Consider the following 22,050-nt stretch of genomic DNA (forward strand, 5'->3'; position numbering starts at 1 on the left):
ATGATCTGTCCCTTTAAACATCTACCAAGAAGCAAACTGGATTATCCTGACATACCATCTGCAGACCAATGGGAATAGAGCTGGATAAAGGGGATGTACAGCCAATTTTATTTGTTACCTGCATTGACAGAAATGACTATAGTTTAGAAGCCTTTGAAGACCAGTAACTGGCAATATAATTGAGTGAAAACCCTTCATGAACATTCAAGTGCAAGATGGGTTGGCTATGGCACATAAGAGTTATGGCTGAAAAGCCCCCAGTAAGTGGCGCTGTCTCATTCAGCTTTTCAGGGGGTTGGAAAGTGATCCCTCAGTACCTGTGAAACAAACTTCTTTCCACATCCATATAAAATCATCAAAGGAGAAGGAAAGGCATTTTAGCAATTTATTGCCAACAGATTAGTTACAATAGTGCAAGCTAGGACGCTATATTTATTATGCAGAAAGCTTTACCATACCTGAGTTAACAGCCATAGAAGCTTCTTCTGTTTGTTTAAGATAGCAGCTGCCATTTTAGCTTGGTCTCAGTAGCTTCTGTGCTGCAGCTGGGTTGCTGGTAGCTCGAATGACACAGCACAGTTTGGAGGGGGAGCGAGAGACGAGATGGGAGGGGAAGGAGAAAGAGGGAGAAAACTGAGCAGGCTCATTTCTAAGAGCTGCAAATCTGGCACAGAAGATCATGTATACAGAACAAAGAAAGAAATTGTGTTTCTTTTCACCGAGGACTCAAAGCATACTTGGTTTTTACCTTTGCTTCTCCTTTAACACACAAAAAATGCAACTGGAGATGGACAAAAGTACCATAAAACAAACATTTAGTGTTTATTTTCTCATAAAAGTTGAGCAGGTAAAATTCTGTACAGTAAGTTACATGCACGTAGAGATTAAACAAACAAAACATTAAAACTATCTAAAACCTCAATAAAACACAATGTGCACAATGCAAGGAGCAGCAGAGAGGGGGCGGGGGGATAAAATGGAAAAGTGGACGGCTTAAGGGTCAGACACATGATTATGTTTGTATTTGGGGTGCGCGCTGTGTTTCAGTTGTTTCCCGGAGATCAGGCACTGGATAACCCATTCTTGAGAAACCACTGGAAGGTCCAAAGCTTGGGCGCATTTTAACATGGATTCTGGGCATGAACAATCAGTGACTACAACATCAAAAACTCCCAGTGCGACATCTGGAAAGAGACAACGACATGTAACAGATTACAAAGATAAATGTTATAGATGCACATATACCATCCCTCCATGCACCAGATGGAGCACGAGCCAGCATTATGCCCACCATGGGAATAACTGGAGTGCCTATTCTTGCCCTGTGTTTATACGCAGGCTGAGAATCAGCCCTGTGTGGCACTAAGGTAGCCATACAAGGGCTGATAAAGCTGTGGATAGACAGAGTCAGCAGCTTATGGGGACCTCAGATAGGCCTGCCTGACTGTTATCTGGCTGAAATTGGGCAGCTGTGTATCGGGCAGGTATTAAAATTCTGTCTGGATGAGGAGTGTATCGATTTGATGCAGTCCCGGCCCCATAGGCCTACATCCAGTCAATGCGATCCAGTTGTTCAGCCTAAGGGCCGAATGATCTGATCAGTGTATGGCCACCTTTAGACAGAAGAAAGTCGCAGATCTGACAGCACTTCCCCAGTTATTACTAAGAGGCAACAAGCAATGTGACATAAGCAAATATGCACCAGGAACCAACAGCAACCAATCAAAGCTAATGGCAGTTTAAGCAACTAAATTCAATTCAAACAGTGAGATCACATTAGCAGGATGCTGGCCTTTGGGGCAAGGACAAAATCAATGCGCTGATGCACTCCTTGTGCAGATGGGATTTATAAATCAGCCAGATAGGAGACAACAGCATCCCTTTATTTTGAGAACAATGCTTTCTATTTTATAGGGTATAGTTGCTAAAAATAAAACAAATCTCATGTTTTTAATGCTACCATGTAATACAGGTAAAACTATACCTTTACTGAGCTCTGTGGAGTTGTGTTGCTTGGCTGATGCTGCTCCTCCAATCATTAGGATCTCTGTCCACATTTCTAAAAAGTTATCTTTGTGGTCAGACACCACAAGAAACCGCAAACCTTGAAAAGGATGGTGGGACTCATGGCTGCACCAGACACAAACAAAAAAAGTTTACATAGACAAAGGCCCAGCCCTGGCAATTCAAGTACACAGAGGCCCAATAAATAGTGACTGTATATGGCATCTTACAACAGAGTCTCTGGCATTTGGCAGAACCCACAGATTGCCAGTCTGGGCCTGCAGAAATCTTGCCTGGGTACACTGGGCACCTAACAACAAAGAATGTCTCAAGCTGGGAAGCGGCCTTGTTATACTGTGCACAGTGGTCTAAAGCCACAATTGGTAGCAGGGTCAATTTGAAGCTAGGACCCATAAAGGCTAATCATTTCTACATTTAAAAGACATTTTTCTTACCATTCTAAAATTCTCTCTTCCTCAAGACTGTATCCAGCAGGGAGGAGATAGTTTCGGAAATTTTGAAGTTCGTTAGCATGGCAACTGTCACGGACCCAGATGTGAGACACGCAAGGAATTCCGCTAGCAAGGCACAGGAAGTACTTGCGGGTTCGGCAGTGCTGGTCTGCAACCAGGACACACTGGTAGGCTGCTTTACACTGGGAGGCAAAGGAGAAATGGCACTGGTTTCAGGATAAAGTGCAGAACGGCAGACAATGCTATACTTACCTTAGAAAGGAAATTGAGATTATTTATAGGAATACTTGCAATCGGGGCTTCAGTTCGGGATCTAAGCCCTTATATACAGGATTTAGATTAGTACTGGACAGTTAAAGGCTACATTTGTTACACCCCCCCCCCCCCAAATGTATAATGTAAACAAATAAGGGTTGGATCTAGTTCAGCCCAGCCATTTTTTGGAGGATTTGGTAATGGCTATTTTTTCCTCATATACAAAGTATGAGGGCTTTGGAAGCATCATGAAGCAAGAACATGCACTGGGTGCTTTCAGGTGATTTCCATTAAAAGTGAATGGGGGGGGGGGCATTCGGCCTGCCCCTGGAACTACAACGGGCAGTGTACACCACTTTTTGTAGGTGGGGCGCAGGCAGCCAATCTGCCAAAAAGCTCTCCCCCCTGCCTGTTATAGCAATCACATGCAAGTGCTCATCCAAATGCTTCTGCCGATTGCCCTGACTCCAATGATTTGCATTGGCCCCACTTCCCCAGCTGCTAAAAGTTCATGTCACCCAAAATCTCCATGAGCCACTGACCTATGTTTTTTTCTAGGATATGTAACTATAAAACAGTCTGACTTGTGCTGAATGCTGAGCTCTAAAAAGGAAAGTCCTAGGGCAGGCAACCCCCTTCCCAATCATTCTTGCATTCAGCACTTTACCAAAATTATAGTCAGACGGCACCAAGACATAAAGTCAGCCTTTCTACCTGTGCATCAGTTAAAAACTTTTATAAGGGTTCTTTATGTACAGCCTACTGGGTTGTCCATTCTGTGCTGCATAGCGTTCTTTAGATAGGGATGGGAGAAGGTCCCATCTCGTTCACTTGCTCACAGCAAGCAGATTTCTCTAACACCCTGCAGGGAACAGTTCTCTTCCACATTGCCCCTTGTTTTATCAGTCCTTGGGATCCACACATATTTGGCCTATTTCTCCTCTGATAGCAAACTAATACACCCATTTCTTACATTCACCTTTCCCTGCACACTTTCTAGTTGGCAACAGATGGATAGTAGCAGCTCTAAAACTACTGCCCAGTATTTGCCCCTCTGTGTTGCAAATGATGCCACATTGCCCTTAGCCAACACAGGGTCACTGAGTACTATACCACACATGCCACCATATATGATTGGGGTTTGTATTGTTTCTCATCACAAATCGCCCAACAAACTCCTCTCCTCCTTTTGTGTTCAACAGTTTTACCTCAAAAATACCCTCACCTGTGCATCATTGAAATCCTCCAAAATGTACCCGCCTCCTGCCTGTAGCTGCTTCTCTGTGTACCATCTGTCATAGGGCACACTCTCTATATATTCTGCAACAGAAATGAAAGGGTATCACTTGTGGGATTACATTAGCAATTACAAATATAGTTCCCTTGCATAAATACAAGTAAAAACCCTCTGTTAAAAGCTACAGGGGAATCAGAAACACTGGCAACCTTTAGCAGGATACTCCAGTACACAATATATTATACATACAGGCATGGGATCTATTATCCCTAAACTGTGGTACATTTCTAAACAAGATCTTTGAGAAATGGCTTCCTTTATAAATCCGTAAACATAACAATGCATTTATGAAGGATGTATTACAAGTGCCAGTGAGAAAAACTTCTGTCCTGATTCCCCTTTTATGGCAATGGAGGTTTCACATGATAAACCACTGTTAGTGCTCTTGTGCCTTTTATATGGTTAAAGAACATCATGTGACATGATCAGCTGCCCATAAGTGTACCTTCCTCTTCCTCGCTGCTTATACAGGGGAATGTCTGTGACTTCTGACGATTGCTTTGCTTGTCATTTGATGTTGCACTTGTTATGAGAAAGGCATAACCAATAAAGAGACTTTTGCTCTGGGGCAAAGGGCCATGACTCTCTTCTATGGTCACTTGGTCCCCAGCATTATCTCCACTTTCATTGGGGCTCATAAAGTCACCTCCTTTAGCAGCACCTGTAAAACAGGAGAATATGCACTTGCATTAAGAAATCCACTCTAAATAATATGTTTATGATATGTAACAAAGGTAAGCAACCATCTTATTCCACACAATCCAATTATGGGCCGCCTTTATAGTCAGCAACCACAGTCAATGAGAAGAGAATCATTGTTAATAGCATTGTTAATAGCACCAGCAAGTTGCACAGTGTCTTACACAGCAAATAAATACAATAAATTAGAAAAAAGGTTACAGAATGTAGCTCATAATCTAAAGGGGTAGAAGATGAACTGAAAAATTCAGTGTATGCTTGAGTAATATACTGCTAGCCCACACAATTCCAAAAGCCATATGTCCTACTTAAACTGAACTTAAAATACTTACTAGATTTAGGGGAATCATATCACATCATGACTTATTCTATGATCAGCAATTCCCTACTTTTGTACAACTCCAAACTCGGGTAAACTGTGGTATTTTTGCCATCACTCCGTATAGGTTGACCCTAATTGGTCGCGCTGAGGCATTAAGTTTCCCCAGATGTGGTTATGACAGTGAAGAATTTCAAAACAATTTGGGCCTGCCCATGTTTAATAACTGAATACCTGCAGCTTGCCTTCCCTAGCAATGGAACACCAGAGATAAATTTTCTGGGGCTGCTAGAGGAAATACTTTCCTTTCAAAAAACAAGATCACTTATAAGCACAGAACGCTTATGTAAGGAAGGTAATGGTAATGCGGTGGATAAGTGCCTAATCTCCCACAGTTAAAGCATGGAAAACCCTGGTTAATACCTCTCTAACTCCTATCAAACTAGTGTATGAGTCTAGAGTGTGCCCTGCAAAGTTGAAAAAAATCTAAGTACCATGGCTAGATTCAATCCCTGGAGGTAGTGGTATATAACTTTAATAAGGGGCTGGATGGATTCTTAGCTAGTAAGGGAATACAGGGTTATGGGAGATAGCTCTCAGTACAAGTGAGGGAATAAAGGGGTAGGGGGGATAGCTCTTAGTACAAGTGAGGGAATAAAGGGGTAGGGGGGATAGCTCTTAGTACAAGTGAGGGAATACAGGGTTATGGGAGATAGCTCTCAGTACAAGTGAGGGAATAAAGGGGTAGGGGGGATAGCTCTTAGTACAAGTGAGGGAATACAGGGTTATGGGAGATAGCTCTCAGTACAAGTGAGGGAATACAGGGGTATGGGAGATAGCTCTCAGTACAAGTGAGGGAATACAGGGGTAGGGGGGATAGCTCTCAGTACAAGTGAGGGAATACAGGGGTATGGGAGATAGCTCTCAGTACAAGTGAGGGAATACAGGGGTATGGGAGATAGCTCTCAGTACAAGTGAGGGAATACAGGGGTATGGGAGATAGCTCTCAGTACAAGTGAGGGAATACAGGGGTAGGGGAGATAGCTCTCAGTACAAGTGAGGGAATACAGGGGTAGGGGAGATAGCTCTCAGTACAAGTGAGGGAATACAGGGGTAGGGGAGATAGCTCTTAGTACAAGTGAGGGAATACAGGGGTAGGGGAGATAGCTCTTAGTACAAGTGAGGGAATACAGGGTTATGGGGAATAGCTCTTAGTACAAGTGAGGGAATACAGGGTTATGGGGAATAGCTCTTAGTACAAGTGAGGGAATACAGGGTTATGGGAGATAGCTCTCAGTACAAGTGAGGGAATACAGGGGTATGGGAGATAGCTCTCAGTACAAGTGAGGGAATACAGGGTTATGGGAGATAGCTCTTAGTACAAGTGAGGGAATACAGGGTTATGGGGAATACAGGGTTATGGGAGATAGCTCTTAGTACAAGTGAGGGAATACAGGGTTATGGGAGATAGCTCTCAGTACAAGTGAGGGAATACAGGGTTATGGGAGATAGCTCTTAGTACAAGTTGATCCAGGGACTGGTCCGATTGCCATCTTGGAGTCATGAAGGAATTTTTTCCCCTCTGCGGCAAATTAGAGAGGCTTCAGATGGGGTTTTTTGCCTTCCTCTGGATCAACTAGCAGTTAGGCGGGTTATATATAGGCATTATGGTTGAACATGATGGACGTATGTCTTTTTTCAACCCAACTTACTATGTTACTATGAGTGGTACTCTCTCCCCCACCCCCACCCCAATAACTTAGGATACTCAGTGCATTCTGCCCTCTACTACATCCCCAATATGTATGTTGGTATCTTACTTGAATTGTGATACTGTGTACAATGAATGTCAAGCAATGTAAAATCAAGATAAAAACCTGTCAATTCTTACCAGACTTTGCTGCAACCGACTTGCGGCCACGTTTTGCTGGAGATTTATCTTCATCGGAGCTGATAAGTTTCCTCTTTCCAGACAGGGGGCCCATGGAACTACGACTGTTCTCTGCTCCCTTTCTTGTTGGGGTGCTTGTGCTAGACGAACCGGATGTAGTGGGGGTGGTTGTGACATTTAAGTTACCCCTCCGTTTCCGCTTCCCTTCCACAAGATTATCTTAAGAGGAAATGAATACGTTAACAGCTATTCTATAAATTTAACTATAAAAATCAGAAATCCATTTCACGGAAATCAGTGCACTGGAGATGGCATGAACTATGTCAAAAATTATTAGGGGCTGTTCATGAAACTACCCATCTCCAACTGTTGCGGCACAACTAATCTCCCCATGTACCCCTGCCCTTAGATATGCTTCCAATTAAACACTTTTCTGTGCTGTCAATGGACTTATTTATTTATTAAATAAAGTACAAGTGCCAATTGGTGAGAATGTGTTTGGGGTTTGGTTGCTCAAAACAGCCATTCTGCTTGACTTGTAGGAGGAATTAAGGATACAGTGGGGTGTCAGACACTAGCATTGGCGCCGAGCTTTAACAACCCTCTGAATCTGTGCTACATTTTGAAAATTGGGATACCAAAAAGATTTTTTCCAGTGTGGCAAATAAGTAAATTAACATTTTTTAAAATCTGAAATGCCCATTGTTACTTCCTTATAATATTGGGGGATGATAAATATTTCCTGTGTGACAAGTCTACACACCCCTGGTAAAATGTCAGGTTCCTGTGCTGTATAAAAATGAGACAAATAAATCATTTTAGAACTTTTTCCACCTTTAATGTGACCTATAATCTGTACCACTCAATTGAAAAACAAACTGAAATCTTTTAGGTGGAGGGAAGAAAACCAAAAAAACTAAAATAATGTGGTTGCATAAGTGTGCACACCCTCTTCTAACTGTGGATGTAGCTGTGTTCAGAATTAAGCAATCACATCAAAATCATGTTAAATAGGAGTCGGCATACACCTGCCATCATTTAAAGTGCCTCTGATTAACCCCAAATAAAGTTCAGCTGCTCTAGTTGGTCTTTCCTGAAAATTTTTTAGTCGCATCCCACAGCAAAAGCCATGGTCCATAGAGAGCTTCCAAAGCATCAGAGGGATCTCATTGTTAAAAGATATCAGTCAGGAGAAAGGTACAAAAGAATTTCCAAGGCATTAGATATACCATGGAACACAGTGAAGACAGTCATCATCAAGTGGAGAAAATATGGCACAACAGTGACATTACCAAGAACTGGACGTTCCTCCAAAATTGATGAAAAGACGAGAAGAAAACTGGTCAGGGAGGCTACCAAGAGGCCTACAGCAACATTAAAGGAGCTGCAGGAATATCTGGCAAGTACTGGCTGTGCGGTACATGTGACAACAATCTCCCGTATTCTTCATATGTCTGGGCTATGGGGTAGAGTGGCAAGACGAAAGCCTTTTCTTACGAAGAAAAACATCCAAGCCAGGCTACATTTTGCAAACACACATCTGAAGTCTCCCAAAAGCATGTGGGAAAAGGTGTTATGGTCTGATGAAACCAAGGTTGAACTTTTTGGCCATAATTCCAAAAAATATGTTTGGCGCAAAAACAATACTGCACATCACCAAAAGAACACCATACCCACAGTGAAGCATGGTGGTGGCAGCATCTTGCTTTGGGGCTGTTTTTCTTCAGCTGGAACTGGGGCCTTAGTTAAGATAGAGGGAATTATGAACAGTTCCAAATACCAGTCAATATTGGCACAAAACCTTCAGGCTTCTGCTAGAAAGCTGAACATGAGGAGGAACTTCATCTTTCAGCATGACAACGACCCAAAGCATACATCCAAATCAACAAAGGAATGGCTTCACCGGAAGAAGATTAAAGTTTTGGAATGGCCCAGCCAGAGCCCAGACCTGAATCCGATTGAAAATCTGTGGGGTGATCTGAAGAGGGCTGTGCACAGGAGATGCCCTCGCAATCTGACAGATTTGGAGCGTTTCTGCAAAGAAGAGTGGGCAAATCTTGCAAAGTCAAAATGTGCCATGCTGATAGACTCATACCCAAAAAGACTGAGTGCTGTAATAAAATCAAAAGGTGCTTCAACAAAGTATTAGTTTAAGGGTGTGCACACTTATGCAACCACATTATTAGCTTCAATCTTATATTAGTCAGTATATGATCTATTAAATATTTTAGTCCATGGGCACTTTGGCAATTTAGTAATATATATATATAGTCTTGTAAAGAATCGGCACTCACCAGTATCGGGCACAGGCTGGGTGCTGACAAAAATAATGCATCAAACTCAACAGTAGAAAGCACTCACAGCTACAGCATCAATCAGGTCAGTGATTTATTTCAGCATACCACCATATAATTATATAAATAAAATATACACAAAATATATACACACTCTATTCAGTTTCAACTCGGGGTGCACGATCAAAAGATATTGTGTACATCCTATGGTTACTGTATTTTCATGTGAAATAAAGAATTACAAGCATGATAAAAGTAGTGTGCTGATCCATCTTATTTATACACACACACACACACACACACCTGTAAATCTATGAGGTCACAAAACACAGGAGAAGTGTCACATACCAAGGCTAATGTCTGATGCTTTAGTTAGAGGTGTTGAAGGTTCATATGGGCCAAGACCAAACTGCTCTCTAAGTTTGTTTCCTTGCTCCAGTGATAAAATAACTGCCATTCTTTTGTACCACTTCCTTTGGCCATCTTTCTCAATACAGTAATAAAGTTGTTCTGAATCCTTCTTATGTGCTTTTACAACTCCTATAAAAATAAAACAATCCATTAATTTTTGACATTTAAGCTAGTTTAATATAAATGAAGGACTTACGTATAGGTTTACACAAAGGGGTGACCAACAGAGAACCAAAGCCTAATGAATGAATTACATCACAATCAAGAGACTTGAGATTTATACAGGAAATGTCAAACTTTATTCTGAAAAATCTTAACATATTCCCAATGCATCCCCCCCCTTATTATTTCCTTATACATGTCTACACAGAAGATGTTAAATAGTGCAGCTTGGTAATTGGTAGAGTGCCATACTGCAAAATAGTTAAATATTTGGAAAAATAGATGCCAAAAATAGCCATGAGATAAATGATACTTCATGATAACCCTGGAAGAAATCTTCTAAAGTGATCAGGCAAACACTAATAACCCAATGTGGCCCTCAGCCAAAATATATCTGAATGTCTCAGGTCAGATATCAGCTGCTGCCAATTTGGTGAAGGAAAAGACTGGATTAGCTGCTGGTGCCTTTAAACATTTAGGGAGAAGACACACAGGGTGATTAATCGGTATGGGCGAATAATCACAGCTACTTACCCGCCATATGTTACTATACAAGTTGCCGCAACTAACTGCACACCAATTTGCACTGTGCAGATTAGTTGCCTCAACTTTTTAAAAAGCTACGAATTGCCACATGTGTCTTTGCCCTTAGTTACCCAGCAGCCAATAGGTACATACCAACTACATTCATTTCATGAAGTACTTCATGGCCTTCTGTATTTCTATGTTTTCTTTGGAAACACTAGCTTTTAACAGTCTGTGATGTTCCAAAGAATTCATTAAGAAAGAATATCTTTGAATGTTTAGGATCTACATATTGAGCTTTTCATTTTCTCTGATTTGCAGGCCTGTCAAATGGCACATTCCGCTAAACCACTAATGGCTCTGGAAAATACTTCCCGAGAGTTAATGCACTGTCCCATTGGTTCTGTATTAATCTAAAGAAATAGTGTGGTGAACTATCAGCCCCTCTTAATAAAACACACTAATCTGTTAACAAAAAGCCATTCACATGACTAAACAAAAACCCTCCCAACTTACCTGCGCTGAAGTATTCATCTTCAGAAAGAGCTGTTACCTCTGTGTCCAGAGGGATAGGGTCACATAGTAAAATGTCTTTTCCTAGCACATCACATTCATATCCATCATCAAACAACAGTTTGTATTTTCCTTCACCAGCATCTAGAGTAATTTTGCCAGAATAAAAATAGCCATTAGAGGACCACTTGGCCACAACTCTGAGTCCCACAAAACTACTGCCTGAAGATTCTGAGCTCTCATTCTTCCCAGCTGCCCGGAAAGGGATTTCAGGTGAGTCACTTCTACGAACTGTGGGTGTTCCTGGCTCAGATCCATCAGTTACTGGTTGATAAATATTAAGGCGTGTAAATCGTTCCTCATCTGAAGTGGCATCAGCAGGATCCTCCATATTTGTATTTGCAGTTGCAGTTGCAGTATTGTCTCTAGAAAGCAGATAAAGTGAGCACCACAAATTGCAAAGAATAAATGACCTTCTTTCTTCAATGGAACATGTTACATTTGTTTTTCTTAATATGCATGGTCTCAAAAATGAAATATATGTATGCATTTGCATGACATATTGCATTATATTATATATATATATATTGTGAGAGAGGCAATGGAAAATATCATTATTTGGTGTGTTTCCACCAGGGAATCAGTGTCCGAACCCACGGGCTCGAACTCGAACAGAGGGGGGAGGTATGTGACAAAAAGGCTTGTCTCAGTGAGACTTGTCTGTTGGATGGCAGGTGTATAACACCCAGGCTGAGGTACTGGCTCCTTTAAATCTCCAGGGCAGGAGAGGCTATGACCCTGAAGTATGGCTAGGGAATGCTGGAGCCAATTAGGGAATGCTGGAGCCAATTAGGCAACACCTGAATCATTTAAGGTGAGCCTGGGTGTGCAGCAGGAGGTCAGTTTTCTGAGAGACTTGGAGGTTGAGCCTGGTCTAATTGAAGGTCACTCTCAGAGCAGGGCACAGTGCAGGAGCGCTGCCTGTGTTGGGAACCCCTAGAGGAGCTGGGGGTGCCACCTGCCACTGCGAGGGAGCAGTGGGAGTCGCGACCAAAGAGTTCAGTTTCTGAGAGAGACTGAGAGGGGCAGGCTGGACTGACGACAAGCTCCCCTGATTCTGGGACTCCAGAAAAGGACTGCCAGGCATTGGCAGTGAGGATTTGGGTATCCCGTGTGTTGAAACGACAGTCTGGTGAGACTTATGTTTTCTTGAACTGTTTACTTGCAAATACCAAGTTGTGATATACAGTGGTGTGAAAAACTATTTGCCCCCTTCCTGATTTCTTATTCTTTTGCATGTTTGTCACACAAAATGTTTCTGATCATCAAACACATTTAACTATTAGTCAAAGATAACACAAGTAAACACAAAATGCAGTTTTTAAATGAGGGTTTTTATTATTTAAGGAGAAAAAAAATCCAAACCTACATGGCCCTGTGTGAAAAAGTAATTGCCCCCTGAACCTAATAACTGGTTGGGCCACCCTTAGCAGCAATAACTGCAATCAAGCGTTTGCGATAACTTGCAACGAGTCTATTACAGCGCTCTGGAGGAATTTTGGCCCACTCATCTTTGCAGAATTGTTGTAATTCAGCTTTATTTGAGGGTTTTCTAGCATGAACCGCCTTTTTAAGGTCATGCCACAACATCTCAATAGGATTCAGGTCAGGACTTTGACTAGGCCACTCCAAAGTCTTCATTTTGTTTTTCTTCAGCCATTCAGAGGTGGATTTGCTGGTGTGTTTTGGGTCATTGTCCTGCTGCAGCACCCAAGATCGCTTCAGCTTGAGTTGACGAACAGATGGCCGGACATTCTCCTTCAGGATTTTTTGGTAGACAGTAGAATTCATGGTTCCATCTATCACAGCAAGCCTTCCAGGTCCTGAAGCAGCAAAACAACCCCAGACCATCACACTACCGCCACCATATTTTACTGTTGGTATGATGTTCTTTTTCTGAAATGCTGTGTTACTTTTACGCCAGATGTAACGGGACACGCACCTTCCAAAAAGTTCAACTTTTGTCTCGTCGGTCCACAAGGTATTTTCCCCAAAGTCTTGGCAATCATTGAGATGTTTTTTAGCAAAATTGAGACGAGCCATAATGTTCTTTTTGCTTAAAAGTGGTTTGCGCCTTGGAAATCTGCCATGCAGGCCGTTTTTGCCCAGTCTCTTTCTTATGGTGGAGTCGTGAACACTGACCTTAATTGAGGCAAGTGAGGCCTGCAGTTCTTTAGATGTTGTCCTGGGGTCTTTTGTGGCCTCTCGGATGAGTTGTCTCTGCGCTCTTGGGGTAATTTTGGTCGGCCGGCCACTCCTGGGAAGGTTCACCACTGTTCCATGTTTTTGCCATTTGTGGATAATGGCTCTCACTGTGGTTCGCTGGAGTCCCAAAGCTTTAGAAATGGCTTTATAACCTTTACCAGACTGATAGATCTCAATTACTTTTGTTCTCATTTGTTCCTGAATTTCTTTGGATCTTGGCATGATGTCTAGCTTTTGAGGTGCTTTTGGTCTACTTCTCTGTGTCAGGTAGCTCCTATTTAAGTGATTTCTTGATTGAAACAGGTGTGGCAGTAATCAGGCCTGGGGGTGACTACAGAAATTGATATTGAAATTGAAAATTGAAATTGATAAACCACAGTTAAGTTATTTTTTAACAAGGGGGGCAATCACTTTTTCACACAGGGCCATGTAGATTTGGAGTTTTTTTTCTCCCTTAATAACGTAAACCTTCATTTAAAAACTGCATTTTGTGTTCAATTATGTTATCTTTGACTAATAGTTAAATGTGTTTGATGATCAGAAACATTTTGTGTGACAAACATGCAAAAGAATAAGAAATCAGGAAGGGGGCAAATAGTTTTTCACACCACTGTATGCTGCTTTACTGTGGAAAATAAAGCACAGGCAGGAGCCTGATCGTTTTGGTTGCAAACCAGAGTTGTCTGTCTCGTCTGTGAAGCCCAGATTACCATCCGCTACCGGCTGCTACCAGTTAAATCCCCACAATATATAAAAAACCAACAGATGGTGCACTCAAACTTAGAAAGATGATGTGGGTGCATAGAAGGCTCCAAGCACAAAGAGTCCAATTGTGCAATAATATATATTCCAACTGAGCCGCACTCCAAAATGATAAAACACAGCATTTATTAAAGCATTGTTAAAAATCCGTTACAGCGAATATTCAGAGCAAAAAAGAGTTCATACTTATCAATATAGCATTCCACATACACGCGTCATATACCTGTTACTTCCTTGTATAGCATAGAACCGGAAGTGACGGGGCGGGTCGTCATGGAGACGGAACACACAACAGTGTATTCAGTATACACGGGAGCCGCCACATCCACCCCATATATAATGTACATTATCAGGAAAACATCTATATCTACAGGACATCTTAATATCATATAGTGGCTCCAAGAAGTATATCTTGGAAAATCAGAGTCTGGCAGGTCTAAGTAATACTCGACATGGGACATAGGGTTAAATCGCCCATTACTGTTAAATATTACCATAAACATTTACAATATATGCAAAACCCAAAATAAATAAAAATAAAAAATATTTTTCATTTTTCTTTTTTATTTATTTTGGGTTTTGCATATATTGTAAATGTTTCCAAGATCAATAGCTCTATATCTACATCAGTAACAAAGCCCAATACATACACTGCTTGGCCAGAGTCCCTTTACTGTAGCTACCCAATAAGATAAATAAAACAGTCAGTTTAGGAATATCTAGGAACATTAACAAATTACAATGAAAATCCTGCCAGACCAAACCAAACAGTCCTACTATGGATACCTTGTCCCACGTGATGGAGGCCGCCCTCTCCTTCCTCTTCCACGGGGTGTAAGTGTTGCTTTCGATCTGTTAGCAAGTAATATATCTGCATCATCTTCACTCCCTTGAACCCCAAATTGCCCTCCTGACAGATGTGGAGAACCTGGCTGGCTGGTCAGTTTCCTAGGACTTAATTAAAATAAAAATAAAAGTTTTCTAAGCAACTGAGGTTTCAACAACTTTTTTTGTCTATCAATTCGTCTAGATGACAGTACATAAAAACCTCCCATTTCAGTTGTTCTTTAGAGACTTCTACAAGGTAGAATTTTAACAATATGTTACAGATACCTAAGTTTTCCTAAAGTCCCACGGCCACTTGGAACAGCAAACTCTCCCGACTCCAGAAGGCCACTTTTTCCTCTCTGGGTTGCAGACAGCTTCCCTCTCTCTGTGCTGCTGCCACTAATGCTCTGAGCAGCAGAAGCCCCACTGCTTGCCCCACTGGATGTACGCTGAAGGCTTGAAGCTTTGGAAGAAAATGAACTTATATCTGCAAGGTCTCCAGAAGTCAGAGAAGATCCAGCTGTTCTTGAAGAGGATACATCATTTTCAAATTCCTGACATTCTATGATTGGATCTTCAGCTTCCTAAATACAAAATTATAAAAGAGGATCAACTTTGCTTCAGCTTTAATAAAACATTTGCCATAATAATGCAGTTTTTAAAAAAAAAAAAAAAAAAAAAATACTGAATGGCCATGGGGCCATCAGAGGGTCTAGCCACACTGGGTCTTCTGACCTCGACACAAAGAGGAGGAGCTTGGTTTTGGTCTTGTTGGCCATGACATTGAACTCTGGGGTCCCACAATTTAGGGCCAACTCTGCTTGATGCAGAGACTCCCATCTGAGAAAGTCCAGAGATGTGGATTGCTGAAAGCACTTATGTGCTCCTCTGCCAAGAGAAGAGTGTGAGGTGTGAGTTACGAGTTTTAAAGAGGCCCCTAATTCTTCTTGTAAATTTCTTGCCTCAGTAGCACAATGGGTTGTGTCATACTCTCTGTATGAGGGGGCAGAGGATTGGTGCAGCCTGCTGGGAAAGATGCGTCAGTCCCAAGGAGGGCTATTTAGTCCTTTATTCCTTAAGGAGAAGGAAAGTCATTTTGGCATTTCACTGCCAATATATTTGCCACATTAGTGCCACCTAGAATGCTATATTTATTCTGCAGAAAGCTTTACTATACCTGAGTAAACAGCCCTAACAGCTGCCATTTTAGCTTGGTCTCAGTAGCTTCCTTGATGCAGCTGTAGCTGTTGGTAGCTGAGATCATACATTCTGATGGGAGAGGGAAGCAGGAGAGAGGAGAAAACTGCGCAGTCTCTGCCCCCAGGAATGAAGGCTTTTTCTGACAGAGGAAGTCTGATACCAAAGAACATGTTTACATAAAAAGTAGAGATGAAATCCTGTGTTTCTTTTGATTAGGGATGCACCGAACCCAGTTTTTCGGATTCGTCCGAACCCCCAAATTCATCGTAAGGGATTCGGCTGAATACCAAACCCGAATACTAATTAGCAATTTTTGTTTTATGGCCAGGTAGTAATGGACAAATTGTGGGCTTTCCGTGCCATCTTTAGTGTCCATTTGGTACAACAGAAATATATATGTCAAATGTATCAAACTTATTATCATATAATATTATTTATATTATATATGTCAAATGTATCAAACTTATTATCATGAAAGAATTTACCTCTACAACCTTACGCTCCACTTCAGTGCCATTCACGTAATACACATCAGTAATTACTCGTGTAACCACAGTACGAACTTCACGGATTGTACGTACATGGCGGTGGAGGTGACGTCCAGGTGGAGGGTGCTGCAAATTATAGTCCTCCTCTCCCTTTAAATGTAAAAAATTAATTTGGACATGCAGTGTACAATATTCAAGATCCAAAAAAAGAGCTTTGCTTATCAAAAATAGGGAAAAGTGCAAAGTCTGCCTATGGCAGGTGTGAAGAACAGGGCACCCTATCAAAGAAACAATAATACATGATTACCCCTAATTCTATGAAATTTATTATATTTATTATACTGAAAAACTATTTCTTGCTTGAGTAATTCACAGCTTTAAATATAAAAAATAACTATGTGATGATGGAGATAGATGTTTAGTGTTAAATTTGAAGCTTAAAGCTCTTGGCATTAATACAGCTGATTTTCCCCACCTGACTGTGTACTGAATCTGTATCGTCTCCTTGCATTGATTTTGTTACAGTTTCAGATTTTTCATGGTCCTTTTCCACTGGTTTAGAAGAATCGTGCTTGACATTCTTTTGCCCGTTACTAGCAATTGTCCTTTGCCCAGTTTCCGCATCAGTCTGTGTAGCAGAGGATACCACCAATATCCTAGGTTCCAGCACACTCGCTGTTTGTACTTCTTTGTGCCTATGCATCGGAGTCATATGTTCATCTCCATATTCATTCTGAGTTGAGGCTGTATCAGTCTGCTTCTGCCGACTCTTCTTCCCACTGTCACACTGTACATGAAATATGTTTTCTTCTTGGGAAGGTTCTACCTCCATAGCATCTTCTTCAAGGCTACTGGAATACTCTTGAATGGATTCCACTGGTAAATGTTGGGTTGTTTTTGAATTTATATCATGCTCCACAGTATCTTTAACATTTTGCAAAACTGTATTAATACCCACAGACACCTCATCAACTTCTGTATTTTGGAATGATTTCCCCCTTCCAAAAAAATAAAATATGGTCAAGTTCCACTTTAATTGCAGCTACAAAGAAAAAAAAAACTTGGTGGGCTTTATCGTTTCATACTATACTGGTATGTGTATGGCTGCCTTAGGACATACGAGTCTTTGAATGAACGACAAGCAGCATTTATTCATTACTTTTCTATTAAACATACATTCAAAAGGAGGTTATTGCTTTACACTACTATGGAAACATACACATAGAAAAACAGATATACAGTCTAGAACCTAAAGAACAGATACTTTCTCAGGTCAAATCCTTACTGTATGCTACCACCACAAAAACAAAGAGTAAGAGAGGAATAGTCAGAGACTGAAAAGGAACCTGAAGAGTAACAGCGAACAGCGCAGATATTAAAGACACCAATGGGTCCATAAGTAATCCTCATAAAAGCACAACTGCTTATTTCTATGAATCCCATCTCCAGCTTCAATCATTTCAGAACAGGGGACACTAGAGTTACCCAACTTGCCAAGTCTATTTTCTACACCTAGATCAGAGATTTGCTAAAAGAAGCAGGACACAAAGAAGGCAGAATGATTTACATCTTTATGTTCTTGGTGTATCTTAATGCCTGTTATCCCAAGGTCCTTCACAGAACACAAGATTACCAACTAATGCAATTGTAAATTGTGTGAGTTGTGAAATTAGTATTACCTCAGGCTGGTAGTAGGACAATTTGGACTACTGGTCTCTTCATCATAATGAGCCTCACATACACGCACAAATACAGAGGTGGAGTCCTGTGCACTGCTAACAAAAAGACAGTAGCTTGAAGGAAAGAAAAACAACCACGTCTCTTCTGTTACTTTCCAAATGTATATAACCAGTGACTTTACCAAATCCATGGTGTATAACTGCAGTTATATGTAGATAAAATTATAAACAGTATTTACAGATATAACAAAAATTAATTTTAGGTCTGGTGTACATGATCTTTCATTTTGCTTTGAAAGCCATCGGTCTTGAAAATGTATTTAATTTGTATTTAAAGTAAAGGGACTCTCCCACCACGAGGCAGAACACTACAGTGATGTCTGAATTGAAGCCCCCTTAACTCCCTTTATACCCCCTTGCTTTACTGGCAGTGCTCAGTTAGTAACAAACTCAAACAGGAAATATAATGGTACATAAATCTTCCTTTCTCTCGCATCGAGGAGGACACACCAGAGATGCCCCTAACCAAGGGAAGGAGGAACTCCGTAAGAAACTGCTGCAGGAAGAATCTTTTGGCCTAGGGCCACCCGCATGGAAAGGTACAGTCATGGCCAAAATTTTTGGCACCCCAGAAATTTTTCCAGAAAGTATTTCTCACAGAAAAGTATTGCAGTAACACATGTTTTGCTATACACATGTTTGTGTGTATTGGAACAGAACAAAAAAGGGAGGAAAAAAAAGCAAATTGGACATAATACAAAACTCCAAAAATGGGCTGGACAAAATTATTGGCACCCTTAACTTAATATTTGGTTGCACACCCTTTGGAAAAAATAACTGAAATCAGTCGCTTCCTATAACCGGGAATTTTGGACCACTCTTCCTTTGCAAACTGCTCCAGGTCACTCTTATTGGAAGCGCGCCTTTTCCCAACAGCAATTTTAAGATCTCTCCACAGATGTTCAATGGGATTTAGATCTGGACTCATTGCTGGCCACTTCAGAACTCTCCAGCACTTTGTTGCCATCCATTTCTGGGTGCTTTTTGACGTATGTTTGGGGTCATTGTCCTGCTGGAAGACCCAAGATCTCGGACACAAACCCAGCTTTCTGACACTGGGCTCTACAGTGCGATCCAAAATCCTTTGGTAATCCTCAGATTTCATGATGCCTTGCACACATTCAAGGCACCCAGTGCCAGAGGCAAGAAAACAACCCCAAAACATCATTAAACCTCCACCATATTTCACTGTAGGTACTGTGCTCTTTTTGTTGTAGGCCTCATTCTGTTTTTGGTAAACAGTAGAATGATGCGCTTTACCAAAAAGCTCTATCTTGGTCTCATCTGTCCACAAGACAAAACATGTTACTTGCCCCAGATGAGTTTAAAGGAGCATCACATGTTTGAAACAATCGTATTTATCCACAATTTTGAAAGGGTGCCAATAAGTTTGTCCAGCCCATTTTTGAAGTTTGGTGTGACATTATGTCCAATTTGCTTTTTTTCCCTCCTTTTTTTGTTCTGTTCCCATACACACAAAGGGAATAAACATGTGTATAGCAAAACATGTGTTACTGCAATACTTTTCTGTGAGAAATACATGATTTTCTGGAAAAAATTTTGGGGTGCCAACAATTTTGGCCATGACTGTAAGTATTGAACTGATAAAACTCAGTAATGGTATATAAGGAGGACCAAGTAGTCACAAACCTGGTTCACGGAAGCCATAATTTGGTGAGCCCAAGTGGCTCCCACAGCCTAGGTAGATTGGGATTGAACTCTTAAAAGAGGAGTCCCTGTTTTGCATCAGGTAGGACCACCACACAGTCTATTTAATCCAGTGCGCAAGTGTGGTCTTGTTAGCATGAAGGCCCTTCTGGGGCCCTGGTAAGATAAGGTCTCCGTTTGTCTGAATGCTTTTTTAAAGACATAGATCTTAAGTGCCCTAACCACATCCAGGCTGGTGAAGCAATATTCCTTAATTCGATCATTAACCTTCTGTGAGGTACTGTATCAAACGCTTTAGCAAAGTCCAAGTAGATGACATCAACTGCCATTCCAGCATCAAGGTTCCTACTCACCTCCTCATAAAAGGCGACTAAATTAGTCTGGCAAGATCTGTTACGCATAAAACCATGCTGGCACAAACTAATTGTATTGTGAACTGCAATGTATTCAAGTACCCTATCCCTTATTACCCCTTCCAAAAGTTTTCCTACTACTGATGTCAGACTAACAGGCCTATAGTTTTCAGGCTGAGAACGGGATCCCTTTTTAAATAATGGCACCACATTAGCAATCCGCCAGTCTCTCGGCACCATGCCAGACCTCAATGAATCCTGACAGAAGGCTGGCTCAGGTCTTACCCCTATTTTCAGTGCTAACCACCGACCAATGTTGTCCATATGCTGGTCCTCTCTAGGAGCCAGTCGTAACCTGTGAGGAGGACAATGAAATAACTATGCACTGCCAGTGGAGCAAGGGGGTATAAAGGGAGAGGGAGGGGCTACAGTTCTGACATCCCAGCAGAGCCCAGCCTCCTGGTGGGAGAGACCTTTTAACCACTGTTCCCGTGCGTCCAATGTGAGAGAAATTATGTTAGTAATTAAAATGTAATGTCCTGGGTCTGTTTCACATATCTAGAACACAATTAAAAATAAGGTAGTAGAATAGCAAAGGATAGATTAAAATTGTGTAGCTCTTTGTAACATGCTACAATAACATCCTCTATGTGTACCTATGTCTGGCTGTTTTTCAATGAACCACATTCCCCATCCCTTCCATGAAACTATGTACAAAACAGAAAACTTCCAAGTCCACTCCTTCCTAAAGCCACTGTTCCTCCTTCCAGATCTCAAACTAATATGTAAAAAATAAATTTCTTTAGCCCATACTTTGCTTACTTCTACAGACACCACATGTCCTGTCCTAGGCACACTCAAATGACCTGCTCTCTATTTTTATTTTCTGTCCAGAATTTCTTACCTTTTAATAACTCTTAGGGTCTACTACAACAGAATATCATCTTCTCCCTTAACACAGATTTTTTTATATTTAATTTTGAAATTTCACATTTCACATCAACCATTTTTTGATTTGAGAACAAAATTTTAAATGGTAGAGTGAATTATTTGCTATGTAATAGTGTCATTTCAAAAAATAAAAAGTATACCATAAAAATCCCGACACTATCCCTTTAAGAACTCTCCTAGACCATTTAAATTCTTTGTATACTTCCGTCCTTGGCCAATAAAGCGTTCCTTACGGTTAGCAACAGTTGATACTCCAATTTTTCTCTCCTCTTCTAAACTTCTTCTTTTGTCAGTCATTTCTACTTGAATGTAACTGCTCTACGTTAAATTAAACAGAAATGGTCACCTTTCCACCCATCAACATTTGTTCTCAGTTGTTTCTAAAAGACAGACAGTTATATGTATATGTATTATATTCTTTTGTTTGAAACGGCTGCCATTTATGGTTTCTCACAGGAAATTTATCTGAAATGGACATAAATTTTATTCTGTCGTATACAATTTCCATTTGCACTGAAAACACTTTGAAGGATCAAACTGATTTACTTAGCAACAAGCATCTGTTACCTGGCAACATTCCCAGCAACGTCAGCTGCCTCTTTTGGCCTCTTGGCTGCATCTGGTTCTTAAAAAAAAAAAAAAATATGATGAAAGTATGATGTAGCTTTTTTCTATTAAAGATATTATATTTAATGCAACAGCAGTAAAGGGCTTTGTAAACAAGCAAAATAATGAGACAATTGTGCGGGTGCCAAATGTTAACCCACTATTTCCTTGCTGTATTCCAATCATTTGAGTTAGCAAGTTATTAAAGAAATATGACAGATTTTAAACTTGACTGCCGAATATTTGTCACTGTGGGGAGTCTTACTTACAGTATTCCTTTTTAATCCATGGACTCTAGCCTTTACCTCACAGATATGCAGAAGTCGGGCAATGAACCCTCCCTTCCC

The 22,050-nt window shown here is 41.0% G+C and overlaps 1 protein-coding gene across 7 annotated transcripts in view; it reads right to left on the reverse strand.

Moving 5' to 3' along the window:
• Positions 1-798: 798 nt before the first annotated feature.
• The window catches only part of tp53bp1 (tumor protein p53 binding protein 1), a 56,249-nt gene continuing 34,997 nt past the window's right edge, over positions 799-22,050 (reverse strand). For 4 of the 7 annotated variants that reach the window (XM_031899214.1, XM_004912633.4, XM_002932245.5 and 1 more), the window contains 14 exons: positions 21,665-21,722; positions 18,066-18,161; positions 16,862-17,384; positions 16,384-16,536; positions 14,984-15,282; positions 14,657-14,824; positions 10,847-11,268; positions 9,581-9,772; positions 6,939-7,157; positions 4,475-4,690; positions 3,958-4,052; positions 2,460-2,659; positions 1,985-2,130; positions 799-1,184 (listed from right to left, as the gene is read on the reverse strand). In XM_031899214.1, the coding sequence (XP_031755074.1) occupies positions 994-1,184; positions 1,985-2,130; positions 2,460-2,659; positions 3,958-4,052; positions 4,475-4,690; positions 6,939-7,157; positions 9,581-9,772; positions 10,847-11,268; positions 14,657-14,824; positions 14,984-15,282; positions 16,384-16,536; positions 16,862-17,384; positions 18,066-18,161; positions 21,665-21,722 (2,978 nt within the window). In that variant the 3' untranslated portion in view covers positions 799-993. The remainder of the gene's footprint in view (positions 1,185-1,984; positions 2,131-2,459; positions 2,660-3,957; positions 4,053-4,474; positions 4,691-6,938; positions 7,158-9,580; positions 9,773-10,846; positions 11,269-14,656; positions 14,825-14,983; positions 15,283-16,383; positions 16,537-16,861; positions 17,385-18,065; positions 18,162-21,664; positions 21,723-22,050) is intronic. The other 3 variants (XM_004912632.4, XM_018092451.2, XM_018092453.2) reach the window with 3 other exon arrangements.

Source organism: Xenopus tropicalis, chromosome 3 (genome assembly GCF_000004195.4).
Source record: "Xenopus tropicalis strain Nigerian chromosome 3, UCB_Xtro_10.0, whole genome shotgun sequence".
In the NCBI taxonomy this organism is placed as follows: domain Eukaryota; kingdom Metazoa; phylum Chordata; class Amphibia; order Anura; family Pipidae; genus Xenopus; species Xenopus tropicalis.